Source organism: Quercus robur, chromosome 6 (genome assembly GCF_932294415.1).
Source record: "Quercus robur chromosome 6, dhQueRobu3.1, whole genome shotgun sequence".
NCBI classification, from domain to species: Eukaryota; Viridiplantae; Streptophyta; class Magnoliopsida; order Fagales; family Fagaceae; genus Quercus; species Quercus robur.
In genome coordinates, this window is record NC_065539.1 from 40141233 (window position 1) to 40160672 (window position 19440).

The window sequence follows — 19440 nt, forward strand, 5'->3', positions numbered from 1 at the left end:
AAAAAGATGGCATTCCCGAGATGGTTTGTTAATTGAGAGAATGCAATATACATACGAGTCACATATATTAATTATGAGTCTGGTTAACGTGTGTCTTTAGAGAACACATTAAGTTTTTTATTTTTGAAAATATTTTTTTGAAAATTCAACTTTTTCAATTCTTGAGAAATTTTTTTCAAAAATAAAAATTAATATATGTCCTAAGAACACACATTAGTAAAATCCATATATATATATATATAAATATATATATATATATATACGCTCAAAAAGGAAACACGAACTTTTGGCAGCTGATAATATTATACACAGTAGACAGTACTCACTTTTTTTTTTTTTTTGCTAAAAGTAGACAGTACTCACTTAGTAATAATATATTAATTATTAAATATGTTACTACAGAATAAACAATATGTGATTGGCAGACAATGAGCCGCGTGGCATTTTGTTAACCTCATACCTCAGAATCTTCAGGAAAAGGCTGTGAGCTTCATGTAACTTCGCTATCATGACGCATGGCATTTGCGAAGACTATGTGACTGGTTTGGTCTCATCTCTCTCTCTCTCTCTCTAAAGAAAAAAGATTCACATTCTCTCTCTCTCTCTCTCTCTCTCTCACTCACTCTTTGTTCTCCTACAATCTTTCATATATATTTTTTCTTCTTATAGTTTGTACTAAGCCTTCTGGAGTGCAGTGTATTTATAGTATCCTGCATAAGTAGCACAAAGAAGTGACAGAAGGAAAGCAAGTTCCATTGATTTAAGGAAAAACAGGTATGTGGGTATCCAAAAATCATGCTTTACTTAATGGATATTCCTTAATTCTGTTGCTTTTGCCACAAGTGCATTGCTTTGATCCTGTATAGCTTCTGAAACTTCCATTTCTTCAAATAACAATGGTTTTCTTGTATGATCTTTCCCTTATTTCTAAGTCAGGGCTTTAATTCTGAACAAGAAGCAAGAGAACCTACGCTAGATTCACCCCACCGCTAAATTAATAAATTATATATAAATAATCAATGTATAGTTTATGTGTGTGTGAGGTTTTGTGTACTATTATTCATGAAGTTCAAATTTTAGCTATGAAAGTAGGGGTTAGACTTAGATCATAGATTTTCATTTTATAAGGTCCAAGTATAATCTTACGCTAAATTAATGCAGCCCATTAGCATTAGCAAATCAATTGTAGTATCTTGCCTTTTTAAGTCATGGTTGTGCTCTCAGTGTTTCAGAAAATTTTTGTTAGTAGTAAAGGTCAGGTTTTCTGACTCTACTTGCAATCATCTTGTTCTTTTACCACTAATTAAAATGTAATCAGGAATAGGTTTAAGGACAATAAGCTAGTTTAGCCCTAAGTTTCCAAGTTTAAATACAATAAAGCTTACAAGTTCATTGTGTCTTTTATGTTAATGGTACGATAATATGCTTATATTTGGAACTGACTTTGAAGATGGATGTGAAACTATAAGGTCATGTTTGGGATAGCTTATATTGGACAGCTTCCCTTACCATTAAGCTTATTTCTGCTACTGCTTATCGGTCTCATTACACTTTTTGGTACTATTATGGGTTTCATTGAACTATCTCAGCTAATTTTTAGTTTTATCTATAGTACTTTCAACAAAAAGTTTTCAGTTTTAGCTAAATTAGCTATTCCTAAACGGACCTAAATGTTTGACTTCTATGTTTAAGATGAAAGATCTTACTGAAGTGGATACTATTATGGGAATTAAAGTAAAGAAATATAGTGCAGGTTTTTCACTATATTAATCTCATTATATTGAGAAAGTGCTTACTAGATCTGAATATCTCAAGATAAAAGAGGTGAATACACCTTTTGATTCCAGCATAAAGTAAGTTAAGTGAGAATCGTTGGAGGGTAATAGTAAATCTCAAGTATGCTAGTGCTATAGGTAGCATGGTGTATGCTATGCATTGTACCATATTAGAGCATCCACAGTAGTGGAGTTAAAAATTTAGCTATTTGGCACCTATAAAACCCACTTTATCTATTTTACCTCTTCATACCCAACATCAATGGATCTGTATTTTTAGCTATTTGATTAAAATAATACAAATAACTCATTAGAATAATAATAAAAACATCCATAGCAAACTTCAGTGACCAACCACAATCACCTCCACCATCAGCCACAACCACACCCACAACCACCACCACAACCACCACCACCACTAGTCCACGGTAGGAAAAAAAAAACCACCAACTTAAATCCCCAATCTTTTTCCTCAACCCAGACATCAAAAATCACCAATCACAAACAAAATCACCAATTACAAACAAAATTACCATTGATGTTCTGCGACGAGCTGTAGCTGATGTTACTGTGGGTTCAGTGGAGAATCAACCCCGCGTTGATGCTGCCCACGCTGTCAACATCCTCACCGATGCTTTGGTTTCCGAATACGTTAACATAGTCTTCGATCTCATCGCTCTACTTGTACATCTCTCTCTCGGCTTGGGACTCGGGGCTTGGGTCGGCGAGTTGGGTCAGCAGAAGGGGTGGGTCGGAGTTGGGCAAGCGAGTTGGGTTTGTAGCGGCGTGAGTTGGCGGCGTGGGTTGGGGGGGCGGTGGCATGAGAGGTCTGAAAGTTGAGAGTTGTGAGAGTTTTGAAAAAAAAATAATAATAATAATATTTTAATCAAAGGTAGAATAAAAAATTAAGTTTTTTTTTTTTTTTTTAGCTTTCAACTACATTACACAACCATATATAGTTGTGTATTGTAGCAAGATAGGTAAAATATTTACCTATAGCACCACTATTGTAGTGCCTTTTTTGTGTATAGTGGTGCTAAAAATAGCTTTTTAGCTTTTTAGCACCACTATTGTGGATGCTCCTATTCATAGTCTTCACAGCATGCAAACTTTCAAAGTACAATAATCCTAGTGTTGATCATTGGAAATCGATCAATAGAATTCTTGGTTATCTTAAGAGAACCATAGAATAGGACTCTTTCGTTCCGATCTATAGAGTTGTGGTAATGACCTTTCTGAGCCATTTTCCTGGTACAATAATGATGAAGCTGTAAAACATATATGACTATGAAGAAAGGGAGCACGTAATTCGGCTATGAAAGCCAAGCCTACATCCACAAAGTTAGTGTTATTTTCTATTTTGCAATGCTTTGTTCTATTCTATAGGTTTCGATATATACATGTTTCTTACAAACAAAATCCCTACTCTTGTGAAATCTACTTTGATTGATATTGCCGTTAGTTTCCATATAAGCTTGATTTTGCTAATTACATGGAGATGTTGATGTGGTTGGTGAACTTTCCATACTGATCTAGCCTTCCTTAACAAATTTGGTGGGTGAGTTTTGCTTATATGTTTGATCTTCAACACTCCCCATCAAGTTGAAGTGAAAATTCAGGACACCCAACTTGCAAAGTAGAAATTCAGCTTGTCAATGCTCAAGTGCTTTAGTGAACAAATTTGCTAGCCGTTGATTTGTAGAGATGTGCAATTTGGATGAGCCAACTTGGAGTTTTCTATCATCACATGACGATTTCTCTAGATATGTTTTGTGCATTCATGAAAGGCTTGGTTTGAAGCTAAATGAATGAAGGGGTTGTTGTCGTAGTATAACTTAGATGGTTTTAGGTGTGAGACATTGGGGTCTACCAAGAGTTGTTTCCTACAACAAGTAGTCTCCATGGATTTGTATTCTACCTCAGCTGATGAAGGTTAAACATTTGTTTATTTCTTGGTCTTCCGGAAATGAGAGATTGGCCAAGTAATATTTAGTATCTAGTGACTAATTTACCAGAATCCTTGAAAATTCCTTAAACCTGGTGTTTGCTTGATGTATTTCAATACTTGATGTGCCCCAGCTAGATGGGGTATTCGAGGCTTGTCCGTGAACTAACTTATAATATGCATTATATGAGTCAAATCTGGCTTGGTAATGGTTAAGCATATTAGTCTCCCAATTAGTCAATGGTATGATGAGGGATCAATAATGAAGTCTCCTTCACACTCATTGAGTGGCAAATTTTGCTCCACTAGGAACTAGGATGGCTTTACTCCCAGAAACCCTATTTCATCAAGAAGTTCAAGTGCATATTTGTGTTGTGATATGGATATTCCCTTCTTTGATTGTGCAACCTTTATCCCCAAAAACCCGAAATTGTTTTGGTTTCCAAGGTTTTTAAGTTTGAATTGTTCTCCTAAGAATTTCTTGAGTTCTTATATGCTCCAAAATGTTCCTTGTTAGAATGATGTAATTAACATAAATAAGGGCAGTGGTAAACTCATGTTAGTAGGATCAAACTAACAATGAGTAATCTGCTTTGGATTTCTTGTATCTTGCATCTAGAATAGTTGAAAAAAACTTTGCAAACCATTGTTGGGAAGCTTGTTTGTGACCATATGGAGATTTATTGAGTTTACATACTCTTATCTCCACTTTTGTTCAGAACTAGGAGGAAGGTGCACATAGACATTCTCATCAAGATCGTCATATAGAAAGTCATTTTTGACATCTGGCTAGTGAAGGTGCCAATTGTGTGTGGTGGCTAGGACAAGGAAGACACAGATAGTGACTAACTTGGCAACTAGGGTGAAAGTCTCAAAGTACGCAAGGACCTCTTGTTGATTGTATCCTTTAGCAATCAAGAGAGCCTTATAACATTCCATAGAGCCATAAGGATGGTACTTGATCTTGTAACTCATTTGCAGTCATTGGGCTTTTTGTTGGGTGGAGAATCAGTGAGAGTCCTTGTGTTGTTGGCTTTAAGGGCATCAATTTTGGCGCACATGGCATTTTTTCACTTTGGATCTTGCATAGCTTGCAAGAAAAACTTAGGTTTTTTCTAGAGAGAGATAAAATGTGAAAGCCTGGTGAGAGCAATAAATTATCATATGAGAGAGGAGGGGTAAGAAATACCAGAGGAGCTAATTAAAGCTAAGTTGGATGAGGGAGTGGGCCGAGTCAAGAGAGCTTGACCAAGGTGGAAATTGTGCAAGTAGAGGTGGGAAAATCCGACATGACTAGCAAACCCGACACGACTAACCCATTTATAAACAAGTCATGGGTTAAGGTTAAATGGGTTCGGGTCATATTTGGGTTGACATGATTGACCCGTTTAATAAACGAGTCATGTTTATGTTCAACATGCGAACCCGTTTGATCTATTTAGCGTGTAAATATATTAGCTTTTGTTATTATTATTTTGTTATTACTGCTTAATTTATGGTTGTAATTATATTTTTATTACTATATTTATTGTTGTATTGTATTTTAATTTTAGATATTAGAGAATTGATAACATGTTATTTGAATCAGATATGGCCTATTAATCCAATAGGTTATTAAACAGGTCATTTGTATTGACCTTTACATGACTTGTTAATTAAACGGGTTAAACGTGTTATGTCGAGTTGACGGGTTAAACGTGTTATGTCGAGTTGACCTGTTTAATAGACAGGTAGTGTTAGGATTGAGGATTTCTGACACGTTTACTAAAAAAGGTTGGGTTCAGGTCAACCCATATAGCCGAATGCTCATGGCTCGACACAACACAAACCCGACAATGCGAACATGAATTGTCACCCCCTACGTGCAAGTAAGTAGGAAGCTTGGTGGATTATGATGATTTTCAGGGAGGGACAGGGATAGGGGTAAAGATGTCATGAGTATGGTGCTTAGTGGGGTGGGTGATGTCGGGATTGTCAAAAGGGAAGGACAATGGAAGTGATAATGAGGGGGAAGTTGTAAGAGAGAAGGGAAAATGGTCTTCAAAAAAGAGGACATCCCGAGAGACAAAGGTAATTTCTCTTTTGGCCACAAGATAACCAAGGAGAATGCACTGCGAAGCACATGCATCAATTTTGAGGGTTTTTGGAAGTGGGTGGAGGCGAAACCAAGGCAACCAAAAACTTTTAAGTGGTTATAAGAGGGCTGGACCTAAAACAATTTTAGGAGGGCTATGCATGTCCTATTGATCAAATACCAAAAATATTTAGGTAGGTGGCCCTGAAAGAGTAGTGCAACTAGTTTCATGTATATTGCCTTTAGAGGAATGATATAAAGGAATGTCAAATTTTGGTCTGTTATCGCTATGGATGATTTTGACAACTCAATGAGTTGGACAAAAGATTATAAAAGGGAATAGCCGAATAGGTATTTGATTAATGTTTCATTAAGTAAATATATGTGCATTTAGTGTAGTCATCCACTATAGTTAAATGAATGAACTTTAGACATATGAATCTCAGACAAGAATAACTAGAAAAGTAATAGTTAATGGGATTATCCGTTGTCTATGTAAAATCTAAAACCAACTTAATAGACCCATCTATCAATTGTGTGTCTTGAGAATTGGTATACCATATCCATTTGAATGGGACTAAAATCCTTTGAATAGAACTACCAATAGCAAGAAATGAACCTCAAATAGATCCAATCTAAAGAGGTTTAAAGGGTAGCAACAGTATGTTCATAAGTGGTTAGTTGAGAACTAAAATTTTGAAGTCACATTCAAAATAGATTAATGCTTACTGTTACGTTATAGAGGGTGACTTTATTCTCTTAATGAAGGTCAATATACATTTAAATTTTTGTGTAACAGGGACATCATAGGACATTCCACTTATGTGAGCATAAAGTGCCATTTTTAAACTAGAGTTAGGATTCCATGGAGTAGCACATAGCCATAATAGTGTTAACAAGATGTGAGTTTTTGGTGTAAAGGATGCTTTCATATGCATGTTTTCTCTTGCTTTGAGGCAAATAGTTTTGCTTTGAGCTTTGACCATCATTAACTTCTATGAGTCTTCTTGGAGTCATGAGAGCACTAAACTAGTGGGAGGTTTAAGTTGAAAAACACCTTCTTTATGCGTGACATAGTGTCAACCTAAGTTGGATATGGATATTACAACCTAGTGGGGGATTGTTGTACTTGTATATATAGATATTCACGTGTAGGTTGTTATACATGAGAAGATTCTACTAGAAAAGTAGAAGATTGGCAAAAGATTAAAGGTAATAAAAAACTGGTTTTAAGAATCTCTCTTGAGCAAGATTGAAGTTCGCCCAAGCGAGGGACAGGCAAGAGATAAGCAAGGGACAAGCGAAACTTTTTGTTAGAGTTTTATTTTGGTTACTGAAGAGTTCACTCAAGCAAGCAGGGCAGCTTGCCCGAGCGAAGTGCATTTTCACTTCATCTTGCTTGAGCGCAATAGTTGCAGAAAGTATGTTTTCAGCATAATTATGTGGAAAAATAAGGAAAATGAACCTGTTTGAGTTCCTAACAGCTAGTAATAGCATCGGCAACGTTTTAGGGTGCTAAACCCATTATTAAATGACATTTAAATGTGACTTTTCTCTGGAAACTCTTCATTCCTATCGTGGGTGACACTTCAAAGGTGACTTTTTATTGGCAACTCTTCATTAGTTATAAATAAGCATTTATATTTATTTATTTATTTATTTACATAATTTTGAAAAAGGAATTTTAAGATTTTACAGATTTTGCACACTATTAGAGAGAAATTCATAGGATTCTCCAAGTTTGCTGTTGTAGAAATCTTGGCTTATTGTATACTAAGGACAATTTGCCTGCAACCCATTAGGAAACTCATTCAAGTGGGGGAAAATAATTTCTTCAAGATAATTATTTGTCCGTGCCTGTAGGCCTGTTTGTTCTTGTGTTCTTTCATTTGATTTCCCCTAAATTTCCCAACAATTAAATTACTTGTAAGTAATACTTATAGTATCCTTTGAAGTTTGAAGGATATCTTAACTAATATAAGAATGACTTTCTTTTCTGAATCAAGTTGCATGGCCACAATCCCTTTTCCTTTCCTATGTTTGCTATTTTAATTTAATTCCAAAATTTTCAGACAATCTTTTTATACTTTTGTTGAAATCTTCGAACTTTCCCTATGAATTTCCTCAGTATTAATTTATGTTAGTCCTATGTTTTGTTATTCAAAGGATAATGTGTACCCTCAAGGGACCTTCGTACTTCCCCTAATGTTTGTCTGTTATTTTTTTATTTAAATTTAATTTTTACTTCTGTCTGCAAAAGATGCTCCATGTTATTTTTTGAATTATTTGTCCTGCAGTATTTTGATATCGTAATGTCACTGTGCGAATTCAAAGTTATGCTTTTCTCTACTATCTTAAGGATTCCTCACCGTACTACATGCTAAATTATAATTACTCTCTTCATATTTATTCAAAACATTTTTCTCTGAAATGCTTCTTCTATTGAATGAGAAGGTAAAATGGAAAATGATTGCATAAGCAATTTGGATTATTGCTTATATGCATGAGAGCAACAGAATAGTAGAAAACTGTGGGTTGACTTAATGGTTTTCATTTATTAGAAATTAGTATCATGATTATCCTCAATGGCTGTTAATATGACTATTCACTCTCTCTCTGTTTATGGATGCAATCTAGTGATTAATACACTAATCTATGTCTCAATCAAAGTTTTTTCTTGAAACGGGTTTTTGTTTTCACTGTACAAACTCAATACGTTGTCAGTATGCCAATTCCTGCCATTATAATATTCTAAGATAACATCTTTGTCAAATGTCATTTACATTTGATTTTCAGACTTTCAACACGTTCGCTTGGCATATCAAAGTTCTCACGGTCGAAGATGCTTTTAATGAGGTTTTGTTTTTTCGATGTGCTATATAGGTCCTGTTTATTTTCTGGCTCTTCTCTCTTAAGAGAAGGAAGAGAAAGTTACTAAGGCATCTCCTTCCATAAATTGGATTATAAGTTTCACCTCTCTTTAGTAGGGTCTTTGTAATCTTATTAACCTTCTGTCTAAAAGGTTTACAAACAGATTAAGATTAATTCATCTCCTATACTTGCGAGACACATTTCAAAGCAATGCTGCTACAGTATGTTTAATCTGGAAACTCCAATTATTCACCTTATATTGTGATACTTGCATTCCCCATTTAAAAACTAGAGAGAGAGAGAGAAAAAAAAAGGCGATTGTTGTGATTGTTAATGATTCACATGTTTAGCAGACTAATTGGTCCCTGTTGGCATTTCAGGATTGCCTATTAATCCATCCAACCAAACATGAATGTGGACAATGAGAACATAGAGCCAGTGACTGAATTAGGACTTGCACCGAGTTATTCTAATCAGTGTATTCAGAGACCAATGAACATTGATTCAGGTGCAGGTGCAGGTGCAAATGCAGGTTCAAGGATAGACATGACATTTGTGGCCTCTGGTCCCCTTTCTGAACTAGTTTGGTCTCCTCATAAAGGTTTGAGTCTCAAACGTGCTGATTCCAGCTTTGCCAATAAAAAACCCTCACTTCTGTGGGGTGCAGGACCAAGCAATGTGGATTTTCCAGCACCTCAAAGCTTTATGGGCGGGAGTTCTACAACTGACAAACCTGTAGATGAAGTCATTACACCACAAGTGGCAAGTCATACAAAGGAAGATTTTGCTGGTGCAATTACTTCAAATGCATCTCTTACAAGTGCTGGTGGTGGCATGCCAGAATTTCAGCCAAATCATGAACATAAGACAGGTTAGGTAAATTATTTTTTATGTTAAATTGTAGGGTACGTGGGGTTGGGCTAGATATTTGGTCTAAATTTTTCTTAGTAATGGAGAAAAAGTTTATGAATAGGTATTAAGTTGTATACTGATGAATGTGGACCTATCAAGATCAATCTTTTATATGTATTGTTTCATGTTTTCCCCTCGAAACCTGTTTAACAAAACCTGAGGACTCTTGTTTGGCAGGACCTGTTCGTAATATGGAGGAAGTGAACACCATGGTAGGATCATCTGTTCTACAAGTTACTCGAAAGGAGGATCTAAGAAAGAGTGAAGGTGATGATATTTGTGCCCCAATCAATATTCAAATGGCTGAAATATCTGAGACCAGAGAAAACAATTCTCCTAGTGTGCCAGGTGCATGCCCGTATCTTTTGACTCTTTTTTCCCAGAAGATAGTTCTAGGTAGTCCTTTCAAGTTACTCTGGTCTTTGGTCTACAACCGATCTATTTCTATTGTTCTAGAAACATGGTAGTATATGCGCTTATTTTATACGACTTAATGTATCTGCTCTCTGTGTTTTATTGTGTATGTACCTTCATCATGGCCTTTTATTATACCTTGAATCAAGATATATCAATTATCCTTGATCTATGCATAATCAATGGCCCCTATAGGTCAACCATTGTGTGTATATTTATTCTGTATTGGGTTTTTGTAATACACAATTCTGAATAGCAATGTAGCTGCTAAGAGTTTTGGCTTTGGATGTAGGTTGTTAGGCTGAACTATGTTAATTCTCTTTGGTTCCACTTTCTTTCTTTTTACATCACCTCATTTTCTTATTTCTATTTTAGCATGGTATGAGAGGCACTTTTCTGTGGCCTTAAATAAGATTCAAGTAGTCCACTGCCGACCATCGCTCAGATACTACTGCTGATCATCATTTGGACCAGTCATTGCCAGCCACTGTCCCAACCTCCTTCCTAGTCCATTTTTCACAGATTCCGATTTTGGGTTCTATCTCCCCATTTGAGGCTCCAAAGTCACACTAATTGGTATATCACTCATTCTTTTTAGGTTCAATCTATGTGAAACCCACCAAATTGCTCACATGCTTCACCACAATGTTATCCTCTGTTGATATTCCTCAGGCCACCAGTGTAGCCATTCTTCGACCATAGGAGCTACTTTTTGGTCACTGGTGCAACTGTTCTCTGGTTGCCGATTGTCATTGGTAGTTGCCATCAACTATTGTCAGCATTTCGCACATTCATTCCACATTATGCCTGGTCCATTCTATATCAAATCCGGTCATTCATGGTCATGGTTTTCCTCATCTATATCTATATAATACTAAAAGCTGAAGCGTAACATTTAATGCTGCTGCTCTCACGTTGCGCCACATCAGCTGCCACGTCATTTTTTTTTTTTTTTTTTTTAAATATAATTTGTCTTATAATTTTAAAATGATTTTTACAATTTTCAGCCTTATAAATGCAGCCCACTATTTATTTATTTACTTCCACTATCACCCTATAATAAATCTGTATAATTAATCCAACCCACTTTTTATTTATTTAGTTCCACTATCAAGCCTAACCCAAAACCTTTTCAGTTCAGTTTTAGGGTTTTGTGTGAGCCTTTTCAGCTTAAAGGAAGGAAGGAAAAAAAAAAAACAAACAAACAAACAAAATGTTGAAGCCTTCCAAGCTTTTGGGTTTTTTTTTTTTTTTTTTTTTTTTTTCAATTTTCTTATAATTGTTTTTAACATTTATTTTTTTTAATATTTACACTTCTTCAACCTTTTTCTCTCCCTTACCATTTCATCTCCCCACTATTTCTTCAATCTTTCTCCCACCCTTACCTTTTCATCTCCCCACTACCTTCTACATTAATATCATTCTTCCTTTTCCCCTTCATCTTCCTTTATTTTTGTCTCTTCTTATTCACACCTTCTTACTATAAATTTGTCACTATCTCTTCTATTCTATGTATAGTTTTTCCCGCACAAAAAAAAAAAGGTTCCCTCTCTCTCTCTCTCTCTCCAAATATTTTGGTGGATTTTTTTATTTTTCTTGCATCTCTACTTTAGGTTGATAATTTTTTATATTCTTTAAAACTCTATTTTGGATTAATACGATTTTGTTTTGTTTTTTAAATTGCTATTGTTGTTGTACTTTAGGTTGTTTTTTTTTTTTTTTTTTGATTGTTAAATGTTATCCTATTATTGCATTCTAAAGAATTAAATATAGCATATAAAAAAATAATAATATGCTATTACATAGCATGGTTTTTTATAGTGCTCAATTTAGATGTTAAATTATAAGACTTTACTAATTTTTGTTTATTTTCTAATCCTTTGTGGTGGACAAAGTACTCTTAATAGTTGTATTAGAAGTACTCTATAATACCATTTATTTAAAGAAAAGCAAAGGTTAGCCAAATGAAAATAATCGGATAGGTGACAAATTTTAACTTTTTTAATTTTATTTTTATTATTATTATTTTATAACAATGCATGTATAGAAATTTAATTCTTAGATTTTACTAATAATTGTTTATTTGATAATATGTTTTGGGTGGCCGAAATTATAATTTCTACAAAGAAAATAATCTTAATAGATTATAAAAAACAAAATTTTATCATAATATTGGTTCAATTAATCATTGTTAAGTTGTATTAATTTTTTTTAGTTTGCGTTTTTTTGGTGTTTTGGATTGTTCCTATAATAAATAAAAATATAATTACGAAATACATTACTCAATATTAGATTAGTTTAAATTGTAAAAAAAAAAATTTAATAAAACCACCATAAAAATAATTATCACGTGCGGGTTCGCGGCTAGTGAGATTATAATTCCCCTTGAGTTTGAGGTGGGTGTTAGTATGTGCACATGCTTTGTTTGAGTCTCTACGTTTTACTATGTACGTACCTTAGTCCTGTTCCTTGATCCCAGGCATAATCAATGGCCAACCATTGTGTGTATATACCCTATATTGGATTCTTGTAATACACAATTCTAAATGGCAAAAATGTAGCTGCTATGGGTTTTCCACAAAGGACGTACCATTAGGCTAAACCACATTAATTCTTCTTGCTTCTACAGTTCTACCTTCTCTCCTTGTACATCTCTTTATTTTCTTATTTCTATTTTTACAAAAGGAATGGGCCATATGCTTTCTGCAAGAACCATCAAAATATTTGGCACTTCCTATTTCGCCTCAAACGCACAAGCCATGCAAACTGTTTTTCCTTCCATGTTAAGTGGACATTTTATTTATATCTTACTTTTCTCAAAGTTGATGGAGCATTCGTTATTTTCCTGACATCTGACATGATTTAACCTGCTGATTTACCAACAGGTCTGGTATATGGAGGAACATCTGATATTATACCAACCGAAATAGATGAACCTAAACCTGACATGGTGGCAAATGAACCATTTTCTGAGGACTCTAGAGGTGGAGGCAGAGATTTTGGAAGTGGCAATCAAATATTGGGAAAGAATATCAATTTGGCCTCTGATGTTCTCCCTGTGGATAAATGCAAAGCTTCTGAAACTTCAGTCCAGAATCTTAGTTCCCCAGGCAAAAGACCTTTGGAAATGCTGGAGTTCACTGCTGAGAATGATTTACGAACTCTGACTGGTGATAGCGCTTGTGGTGCAGCGAATAAGATTGTAGAATCAGAGTTCAATGAAGGTAAAACTGGCTTTCAGCCAGACAAAGTTGTACTTCACATAAACAAGGCTGTTCCGATTGAAGTCTTCTTAACTAACAGCAGAATCCGTATGCCTCGAAGGAAAGGCAAGGAAAAGGCTTTATCTAATGGAGATATTGATCGAAGATTGTCAAAAGAGGAAGATGATAGCCATGAGAGTGTTGAAAGCTGCAACAGTGGGTTGTTTTCAACAGGCAAGAAGAGGTGGAGCGTTGAAGGACACATGATTGTTGGGAGTAAAAGAATCAAAAGCCAAATTCAAGATACACCCGGTTCAACATCCTATGTTAAACAAGATAGCTCCTTTATGAATTGGATATCGAACATGATGAAGGGTTTCTCAAAACCAATGCAAGGTGAGGCACCTGCTCGTGCTCTTGCTATTGCACATCCTGATCATGGACATCAGAATCTTCTCACATGCAACGAGAATCATGATCCAGGATTCAAAAATAATGGTTTTCAGTCAATTTTTCAGTCCTTATATTGTCCAAAGGCAGGAGGAGAAACAACATTGTTTAATGCCAATTATCAAACTGGAGAAGGATCTAAGGAGCATGAGCTGGATAACAAGATGTGCAACATTAATGCTACTCCAATATCCATTTGTGAGGATGGTGATAAAATATGCAGACAAATTCTGCTGCCAAATGATAAGCTTGATGAATCAACCTCTGGAGATGGAGCAGATTCATTAAACCAGCCTAAAACATTTCCAGTGACATCTGTTTCCAGTAAGGAAGATAGCAAGATTAACTCCGGGGAGAATAAAAAGTCATGCAACTTGGACTTTGGAAATGAGAAAGATGGAATAAGCTCCAATTCTTCTCTGGGTAAACGTAGAACTATCAGTGCTGAGAACATTGATTCTGATCTGCTAGCTGAAGGGAAGACAACTAATGATCACAGAAATAGCTTGTGGATAACTCGGTTTTGTGCAAAAACTTCTGGCCCTGTGTTAAACGTGGATGATCGCATCCAGAGTATTGGTGTCGGTCTTGAGTGCTCCACTGATTGCACAAGACCTCTTCCTTGTCCTGAGAATTATGTTGGCTTTTCCAAAAACCACAAAAGTGTGGCAGTAAGGGAGCTCTCTGCTGAAGGTCCAATGCTTGCTTTGGGCAAGGAATCACAGAAGTGTCCTGCTGATACTGACGCAGTTGTTGGTTTTAATTGGATCAAAGGCCACAATGATCAGAAATCTGTAAATAAATTGAACCCTAAATTGCCTTCTCCAAAGTTTAAAAGTTCAGAGGCAATGGCTTCTATCTTTGCAAGAAGATTGGATGCCTTAAAACACATCATACCATCAGATGTAAAAGATACTGTAACCTGTTTCTATTGTGGCATAAAGGGTCACCATTTACAAGAGTGTTCTGAGATAACAGAAAGTGAGATTGAGGATCTTCTAAGGAATATCGATTCCTATATTGGGGCAGAAGAATCGCCTTGCTTGTGCATTAGATGTTTCCAGTTCAGTCATTGGGCTGTTGCATGTCCCAGTACATCCTCAAGAGGGCAACATCAAACAAGATTTGGTACTTCTTTGGTTGGTCCTAGAGAAATGCAGCATAAAACGGAAGGTAAAGAAAACTCAAAGCTGCTAACTGGTTGGAAGAGTCAATTTCAAGCTGCTTGTAATGGGAGTGCTCTAAGAATATCAGACCATAATTTTAATTGGAAACCAAATGAAATGATAGCCCCTGAAGAAATAGGATCTAATGCAAATTCATTGAAGAAGTACATTGCTTCAAGTCCTGTGGAAAACTATTCAAAAGAAAATCAGATCATGCCTATCAATAGGAAACTTTCTGATGTACCAAAAGGAATCTTTAACGCCATAAAAAGCCTTCGTTTGTCTCGCTCAGATATCCTAAAGTAAGTAGATCATACTAATTAACCTGTCATTGGTAAACTCACATTATTAATTACTCGTTTGATTGGAATTTCCGTTTATATATGGCAAGTAGTATGTTCAATTACAGTTGATATTAACCCTGACAGTTTGCACATGCATTTCAAGGATACAGCAAAATTAACAATTTGCTTAATTATCCCTTTATGATATGAACGCCATACAGTAGTCAGCCTATAAATGTATGTTTGATGCATAGGATATTTACAAACATGTAAATTCAAGCTAAACAGATATGGTGGTCTTTTTTGTGCTTTTGATCTGATCTTTTCTCAATTCTTTTGAGTCCTCAGGATCCTCAGTTTTCATCAGTGTCATGAGTACACCTGTGCTTGTGTGTCATTCTTTGTATATGGTAGGCAATAGAGTTTTCCTATTTTTCTGGAGCACTTTTTTCTTTTCTTTTTTCGTTTTACATAAATTAAGCCTATTTTTATGGTTGGGATGACATAGTAATACTAGCGGTCTAGAAAAACTGTTGCATGTCTACATGACAAAAAGGGACATCAGAAACCCCATTATCAGTGGGAGGATTAATTTTAATTGCTACTCTTCAATTTTAATGAAATGCTTGTCTTCCAAAAATACCTTTTTGGTATCAACCAAATTACAAATTGCCTCTTTCTTCAATCTTGAATTTTGGTTTATTGTGGTAGAACTCGTTCTTCTAGTAGATGCATAGTTTAGAGTACTGCACTTGCAAGGGCTGACTTCGAAACTTAATTCTTGCTGTAGTACATCGTCTCTGTAATTGATATTCTCTATGTGCAATGAAAAAAAAAAAATGATTTTTTCTATGTTGCATGGCCACCAGATGGATGAATTCCCATATGTCACTATCACCTCTTGATGGTTTTTTCTTGCGTCTACGGCTTCGGAAGTGGCAAGAAGGACTAGGTGGAACTAGATACCATGTGGCTTACATAACTGGTATAAGTTGAACTAATTCTTTATTTTGTTATCGTGTTGTATAACTAATCAATTTGATAGGGAGATAATTTGCATACTTGTTAACAAATTTGTGGATCATCATAATGCACTTCTTTAAGACCTACTTTTATAATTGACTCGTTTTTATTTTTCTGGACGCACAGGGAAGCAAAGAGAGAATGCGCCACAAAATGCAGAAAATTCTATCTATGTAAACTTAGGGGGAATCAAAGGTTTGGTTGAGAGTCAATATGTCTCCAACCATGATTTCCTTGAGGTAAGTAATAATCTGACAGCATATTAGTTTTTCCTCACACTATATTTGTCGATATGCTTCTAAGCTACTAGTATTCAGTTTCAAGCTCAATTCACTTATTATTCTCTAGATCTTTCAAGCTTGAAATATTTAACAGCATTACATAAAATTTATATGGCTACTTGAGGTTTTCTTCCCTTATTGACACATCCATTCACGTGTTTAGAATGCATGATGGTATGAATAAGTCAAATAATAGTTATGTTTTTTCTTTTACTTCTCTTCCCCCTTCCGAAGTACTTTTAAAGTGGCACATTGTTTCCAAGTCAGGGAACCTTGTGTACGACAGTTTCTAAAGTTTTAGTTATCATTTTATCCAGTTCATTGATGACACCAAAAATACCATCCATCTGGAATTCTCTTTGTATATTTGATTTTGCGTGTATTAACCATCTCATATGTATCTGATTATTATTTTTATTTTTGAGAAGCATCTCATATATATATATATATATATATCTGCATCAAAGCAATGTTTTGGATTCCTTCAGTCAAATATGGTATAGATGTATACATTTTAAAAAAAAAAAAGGGGGGGGGGGGGGGGCAAACACCATATTTGGTCATTAAAGTTAGCTCCATTTTCCAATTTGATCTCTAAAGGTCTAAAAGTAGCAATCAAATCCTTGAAGTTTATAAAATTATCCAATTTGGTCCACACTCTAAGTTGGACATTAATGTGTCATGTAATAAAAAAAAGTTTATGTAGCTTAGAAATTACATGCTAATAGTCCAAGTGGATAGAAATTGCCATGTAGCAACCATGATGGCTCATTATTACCACATGGAATTTACGATAAAATAAAATAGAATAATAATTTTCACTTTCTGAATATGAATCTGCTTAATAATTGTCTATTCCATGTTTGGTTTATGAGAATATGTGAGGAAAATACAAGAATATAAAAGGGGAAAAAATGGGATTAATCATTTTACAAACTTTTGAAACTCTATTGACTAAATTGGAAAACGGTGAAGACTTTACTGACCAAATTGAATCATATTACAAATTTTAAGGGTTTAATTGTCACTTTTGAAATTCTAGGGACCAATTAGAAAATGGACCAAACTTTAAGGACTAAAATTGTTTTTTTCCCTAAAAAAGGGTATAACCTGACCCATAAATGCTTAATTTAACATTTGAACTGGAAGCGATTATGGAATCTCAAAATCATGGGAGTCGCAACTTAAAGCTAGTTCAGGCGTTGTCTCTCAAACTTGGCAAATTCTAACGGTATAATGTCAAAAATGCCTCATGATGATCAGTTCAAGAACTGGATGACATAATTCTTTGAAAATGCTACATATCATGTAAATCTCTTAATGGATTATTATATAGTATAATATCAACTGCTAATTTTTATTACATTTCACCTTTATGGTCACTCTTAATGTTTAGATCAATTGGGTCAATTACTGTACACAAAGTTGAGGGATGGTGATTAGCAAGGTTCTATCCTAGTAGTGAGATTGACAATATTCTGAATCTTGCTTGTTACCCATTCAATGTGAAGTGGTTAAATTGCCATCACATTTTGCAGGATGAGCTTATGGCATGGTGGAGTGCAACCTCAAGTGACAGTGCCCAGATCCCATCTGAAGAAGATTTAAGATTGAAAGTCAAAAAGAGAAAAGTTTTAGGCTTCTAGGAATCTCCTGATTTCAGACATCATATCTTTGTTAGTGTCGGCAATTAAAATTCTAGCTCACACAAATGCAAAGTGAGAAGTGAGACAGTTAACGAGCATTCTTACGTAGCATATGTAAAAATTTAAAAAAAAAAATTTATGTTTGCAACATTGTACATGTGAAACATGAATGTCTAGTTGAAAGTAGGAAATTCTATTTTGAATGTCATCTTGAACATGTGAAGGAGGAATCTTTTTAAGCGTGATTACCCTATATTTTTAAGTGGATAAAAGAATTGCTTTCTGCCATAGTGACCATCATTTCACACACAACAATTTAGGGTGTTCAGCAGCTGATCGGAAATGATAGAGCCTCAGATGGCTGCTGAAGGTTCTCAGTTTCACTGCTAACGGAATTTGGGCAAAACCAACATCAACTGATTTGGTGCTCGGTTAGGGTTTTTGAATTCTATAGACAACTGGAGTTTCGAAGAAAACCATCATCGTATTTATGCATACTTAAAACGAGTTTTGATTTCCATTTGAGAATTATTTTATTTATTTATATTCTTTTCAATGCGACGATTACGATAGGGAGGAAAGATTTGAACCTTAGAATATCTTAAAAACACTAGGAGGTGTCAATTAATTGAGCTACAAGGCATTGGCACCATTTGGGAGTGCTAAAGTCTAAATATTCTATATTTTTCTCATTTCTCACTGTCAATGTCTTTGTCCTCTGGGTCTCCATCTCTCCTCTCTCCATAGCCAATCACCATCGTCGTTTTTTGTTCAACAACTCATCGTCATCCTCATCTTGCCAATGCCAGGTAACTCTCTCTCTCTCTCTCTCTCTGTTTTGATTGTTTGATATTTTGGTCTTGTGTTTTACAGGAATTTCCACCAACTGTTTCAATGTTTCCTTCTGACTTTCAGGTTAGTGAAGGCAATATTCAGTGTTCCCACCCCCACCCCCGAACTTTGTAGTCTATATATTTGCAAATTTGGGGAAATGAAGTTTTCTCAATCAAGTTAGTGCTCAGCCTCAATTTTTCTCTGTTGTCATTATATATATATATGTAAATTTGGGGATTTTTTTTTCCTTTTTATTTTTCTGATAGGTGTAAATTACAGTTCATATTATCAAATTGGGAGAAATGGTGAATAGCATACAGAATTCTTTGGAGACTGCAGCTAACTAGAATTATTTGATAATACGAACTGTAATTTACACCTATAAAGTCCTGCTATTTTTTTTTGTAAATCCACATTCCTCATTGCTAGACTGAACAGTTCTTTCTAAAAAAAAAAAAAAAAAAAAAATGAGGAAAAGAACAGTTAAGTGTTGTGGGTACATTATGTGTTTGGGTTTGGGTTTGGGATTGGGTTTGTCAGTGTGTTAGTGAAGAATAGTGTG

The 19440-nt window shown here is 35.1% G+C and overlaps 1 protein-coding gene across 9 annotated transcripts; it reads left to right on the forward strand.

Moving 5' to 3' along the window:
• Positions 1-539: 539 nt before the first annotated feature.
• LOC126688729 (uncharacterized) lies at positions 540-18283 on the forward strand. 9 transcript variants are annotated; one of them, XM_050383529.1, is made up of 8 exons: positions 540-774; positions 8591-8733; positions 9046-9536; positions 9755-9973; positions 12877-15112; positions 15964-16079; positions 16244-16356; positions 17910-18283. In XM_050383529.1, the coding sequence occupies exons 3-8, from the start codon at positions 9074-9076 to the stop codon at positions 18042-18044; spliced, it is 3282 nt and encodes a 1093-aa protein (XP_050239486.1). In that variant the 5' UTR covers positions 540-774; positions 8591-8733; positions 9046-9073; the 3' UTR covers positions 18045-18283. The 9 variants fall into 9 exon arrangements, with proteins under 9 accessions (XP_050239486.1, XP_050239487.1, XP_050239490.1 ...); XM_050383530.1 differs by having other exon boundaries at positions 8678-8733; XM_050383533.1 differs by lacking the exon at positions 8591-8733 and having other exon boundaries at positions 9046-9266; positions 9333-9536.
• Positions 18284-19440: the final 1157 nt, after the last annotated feature.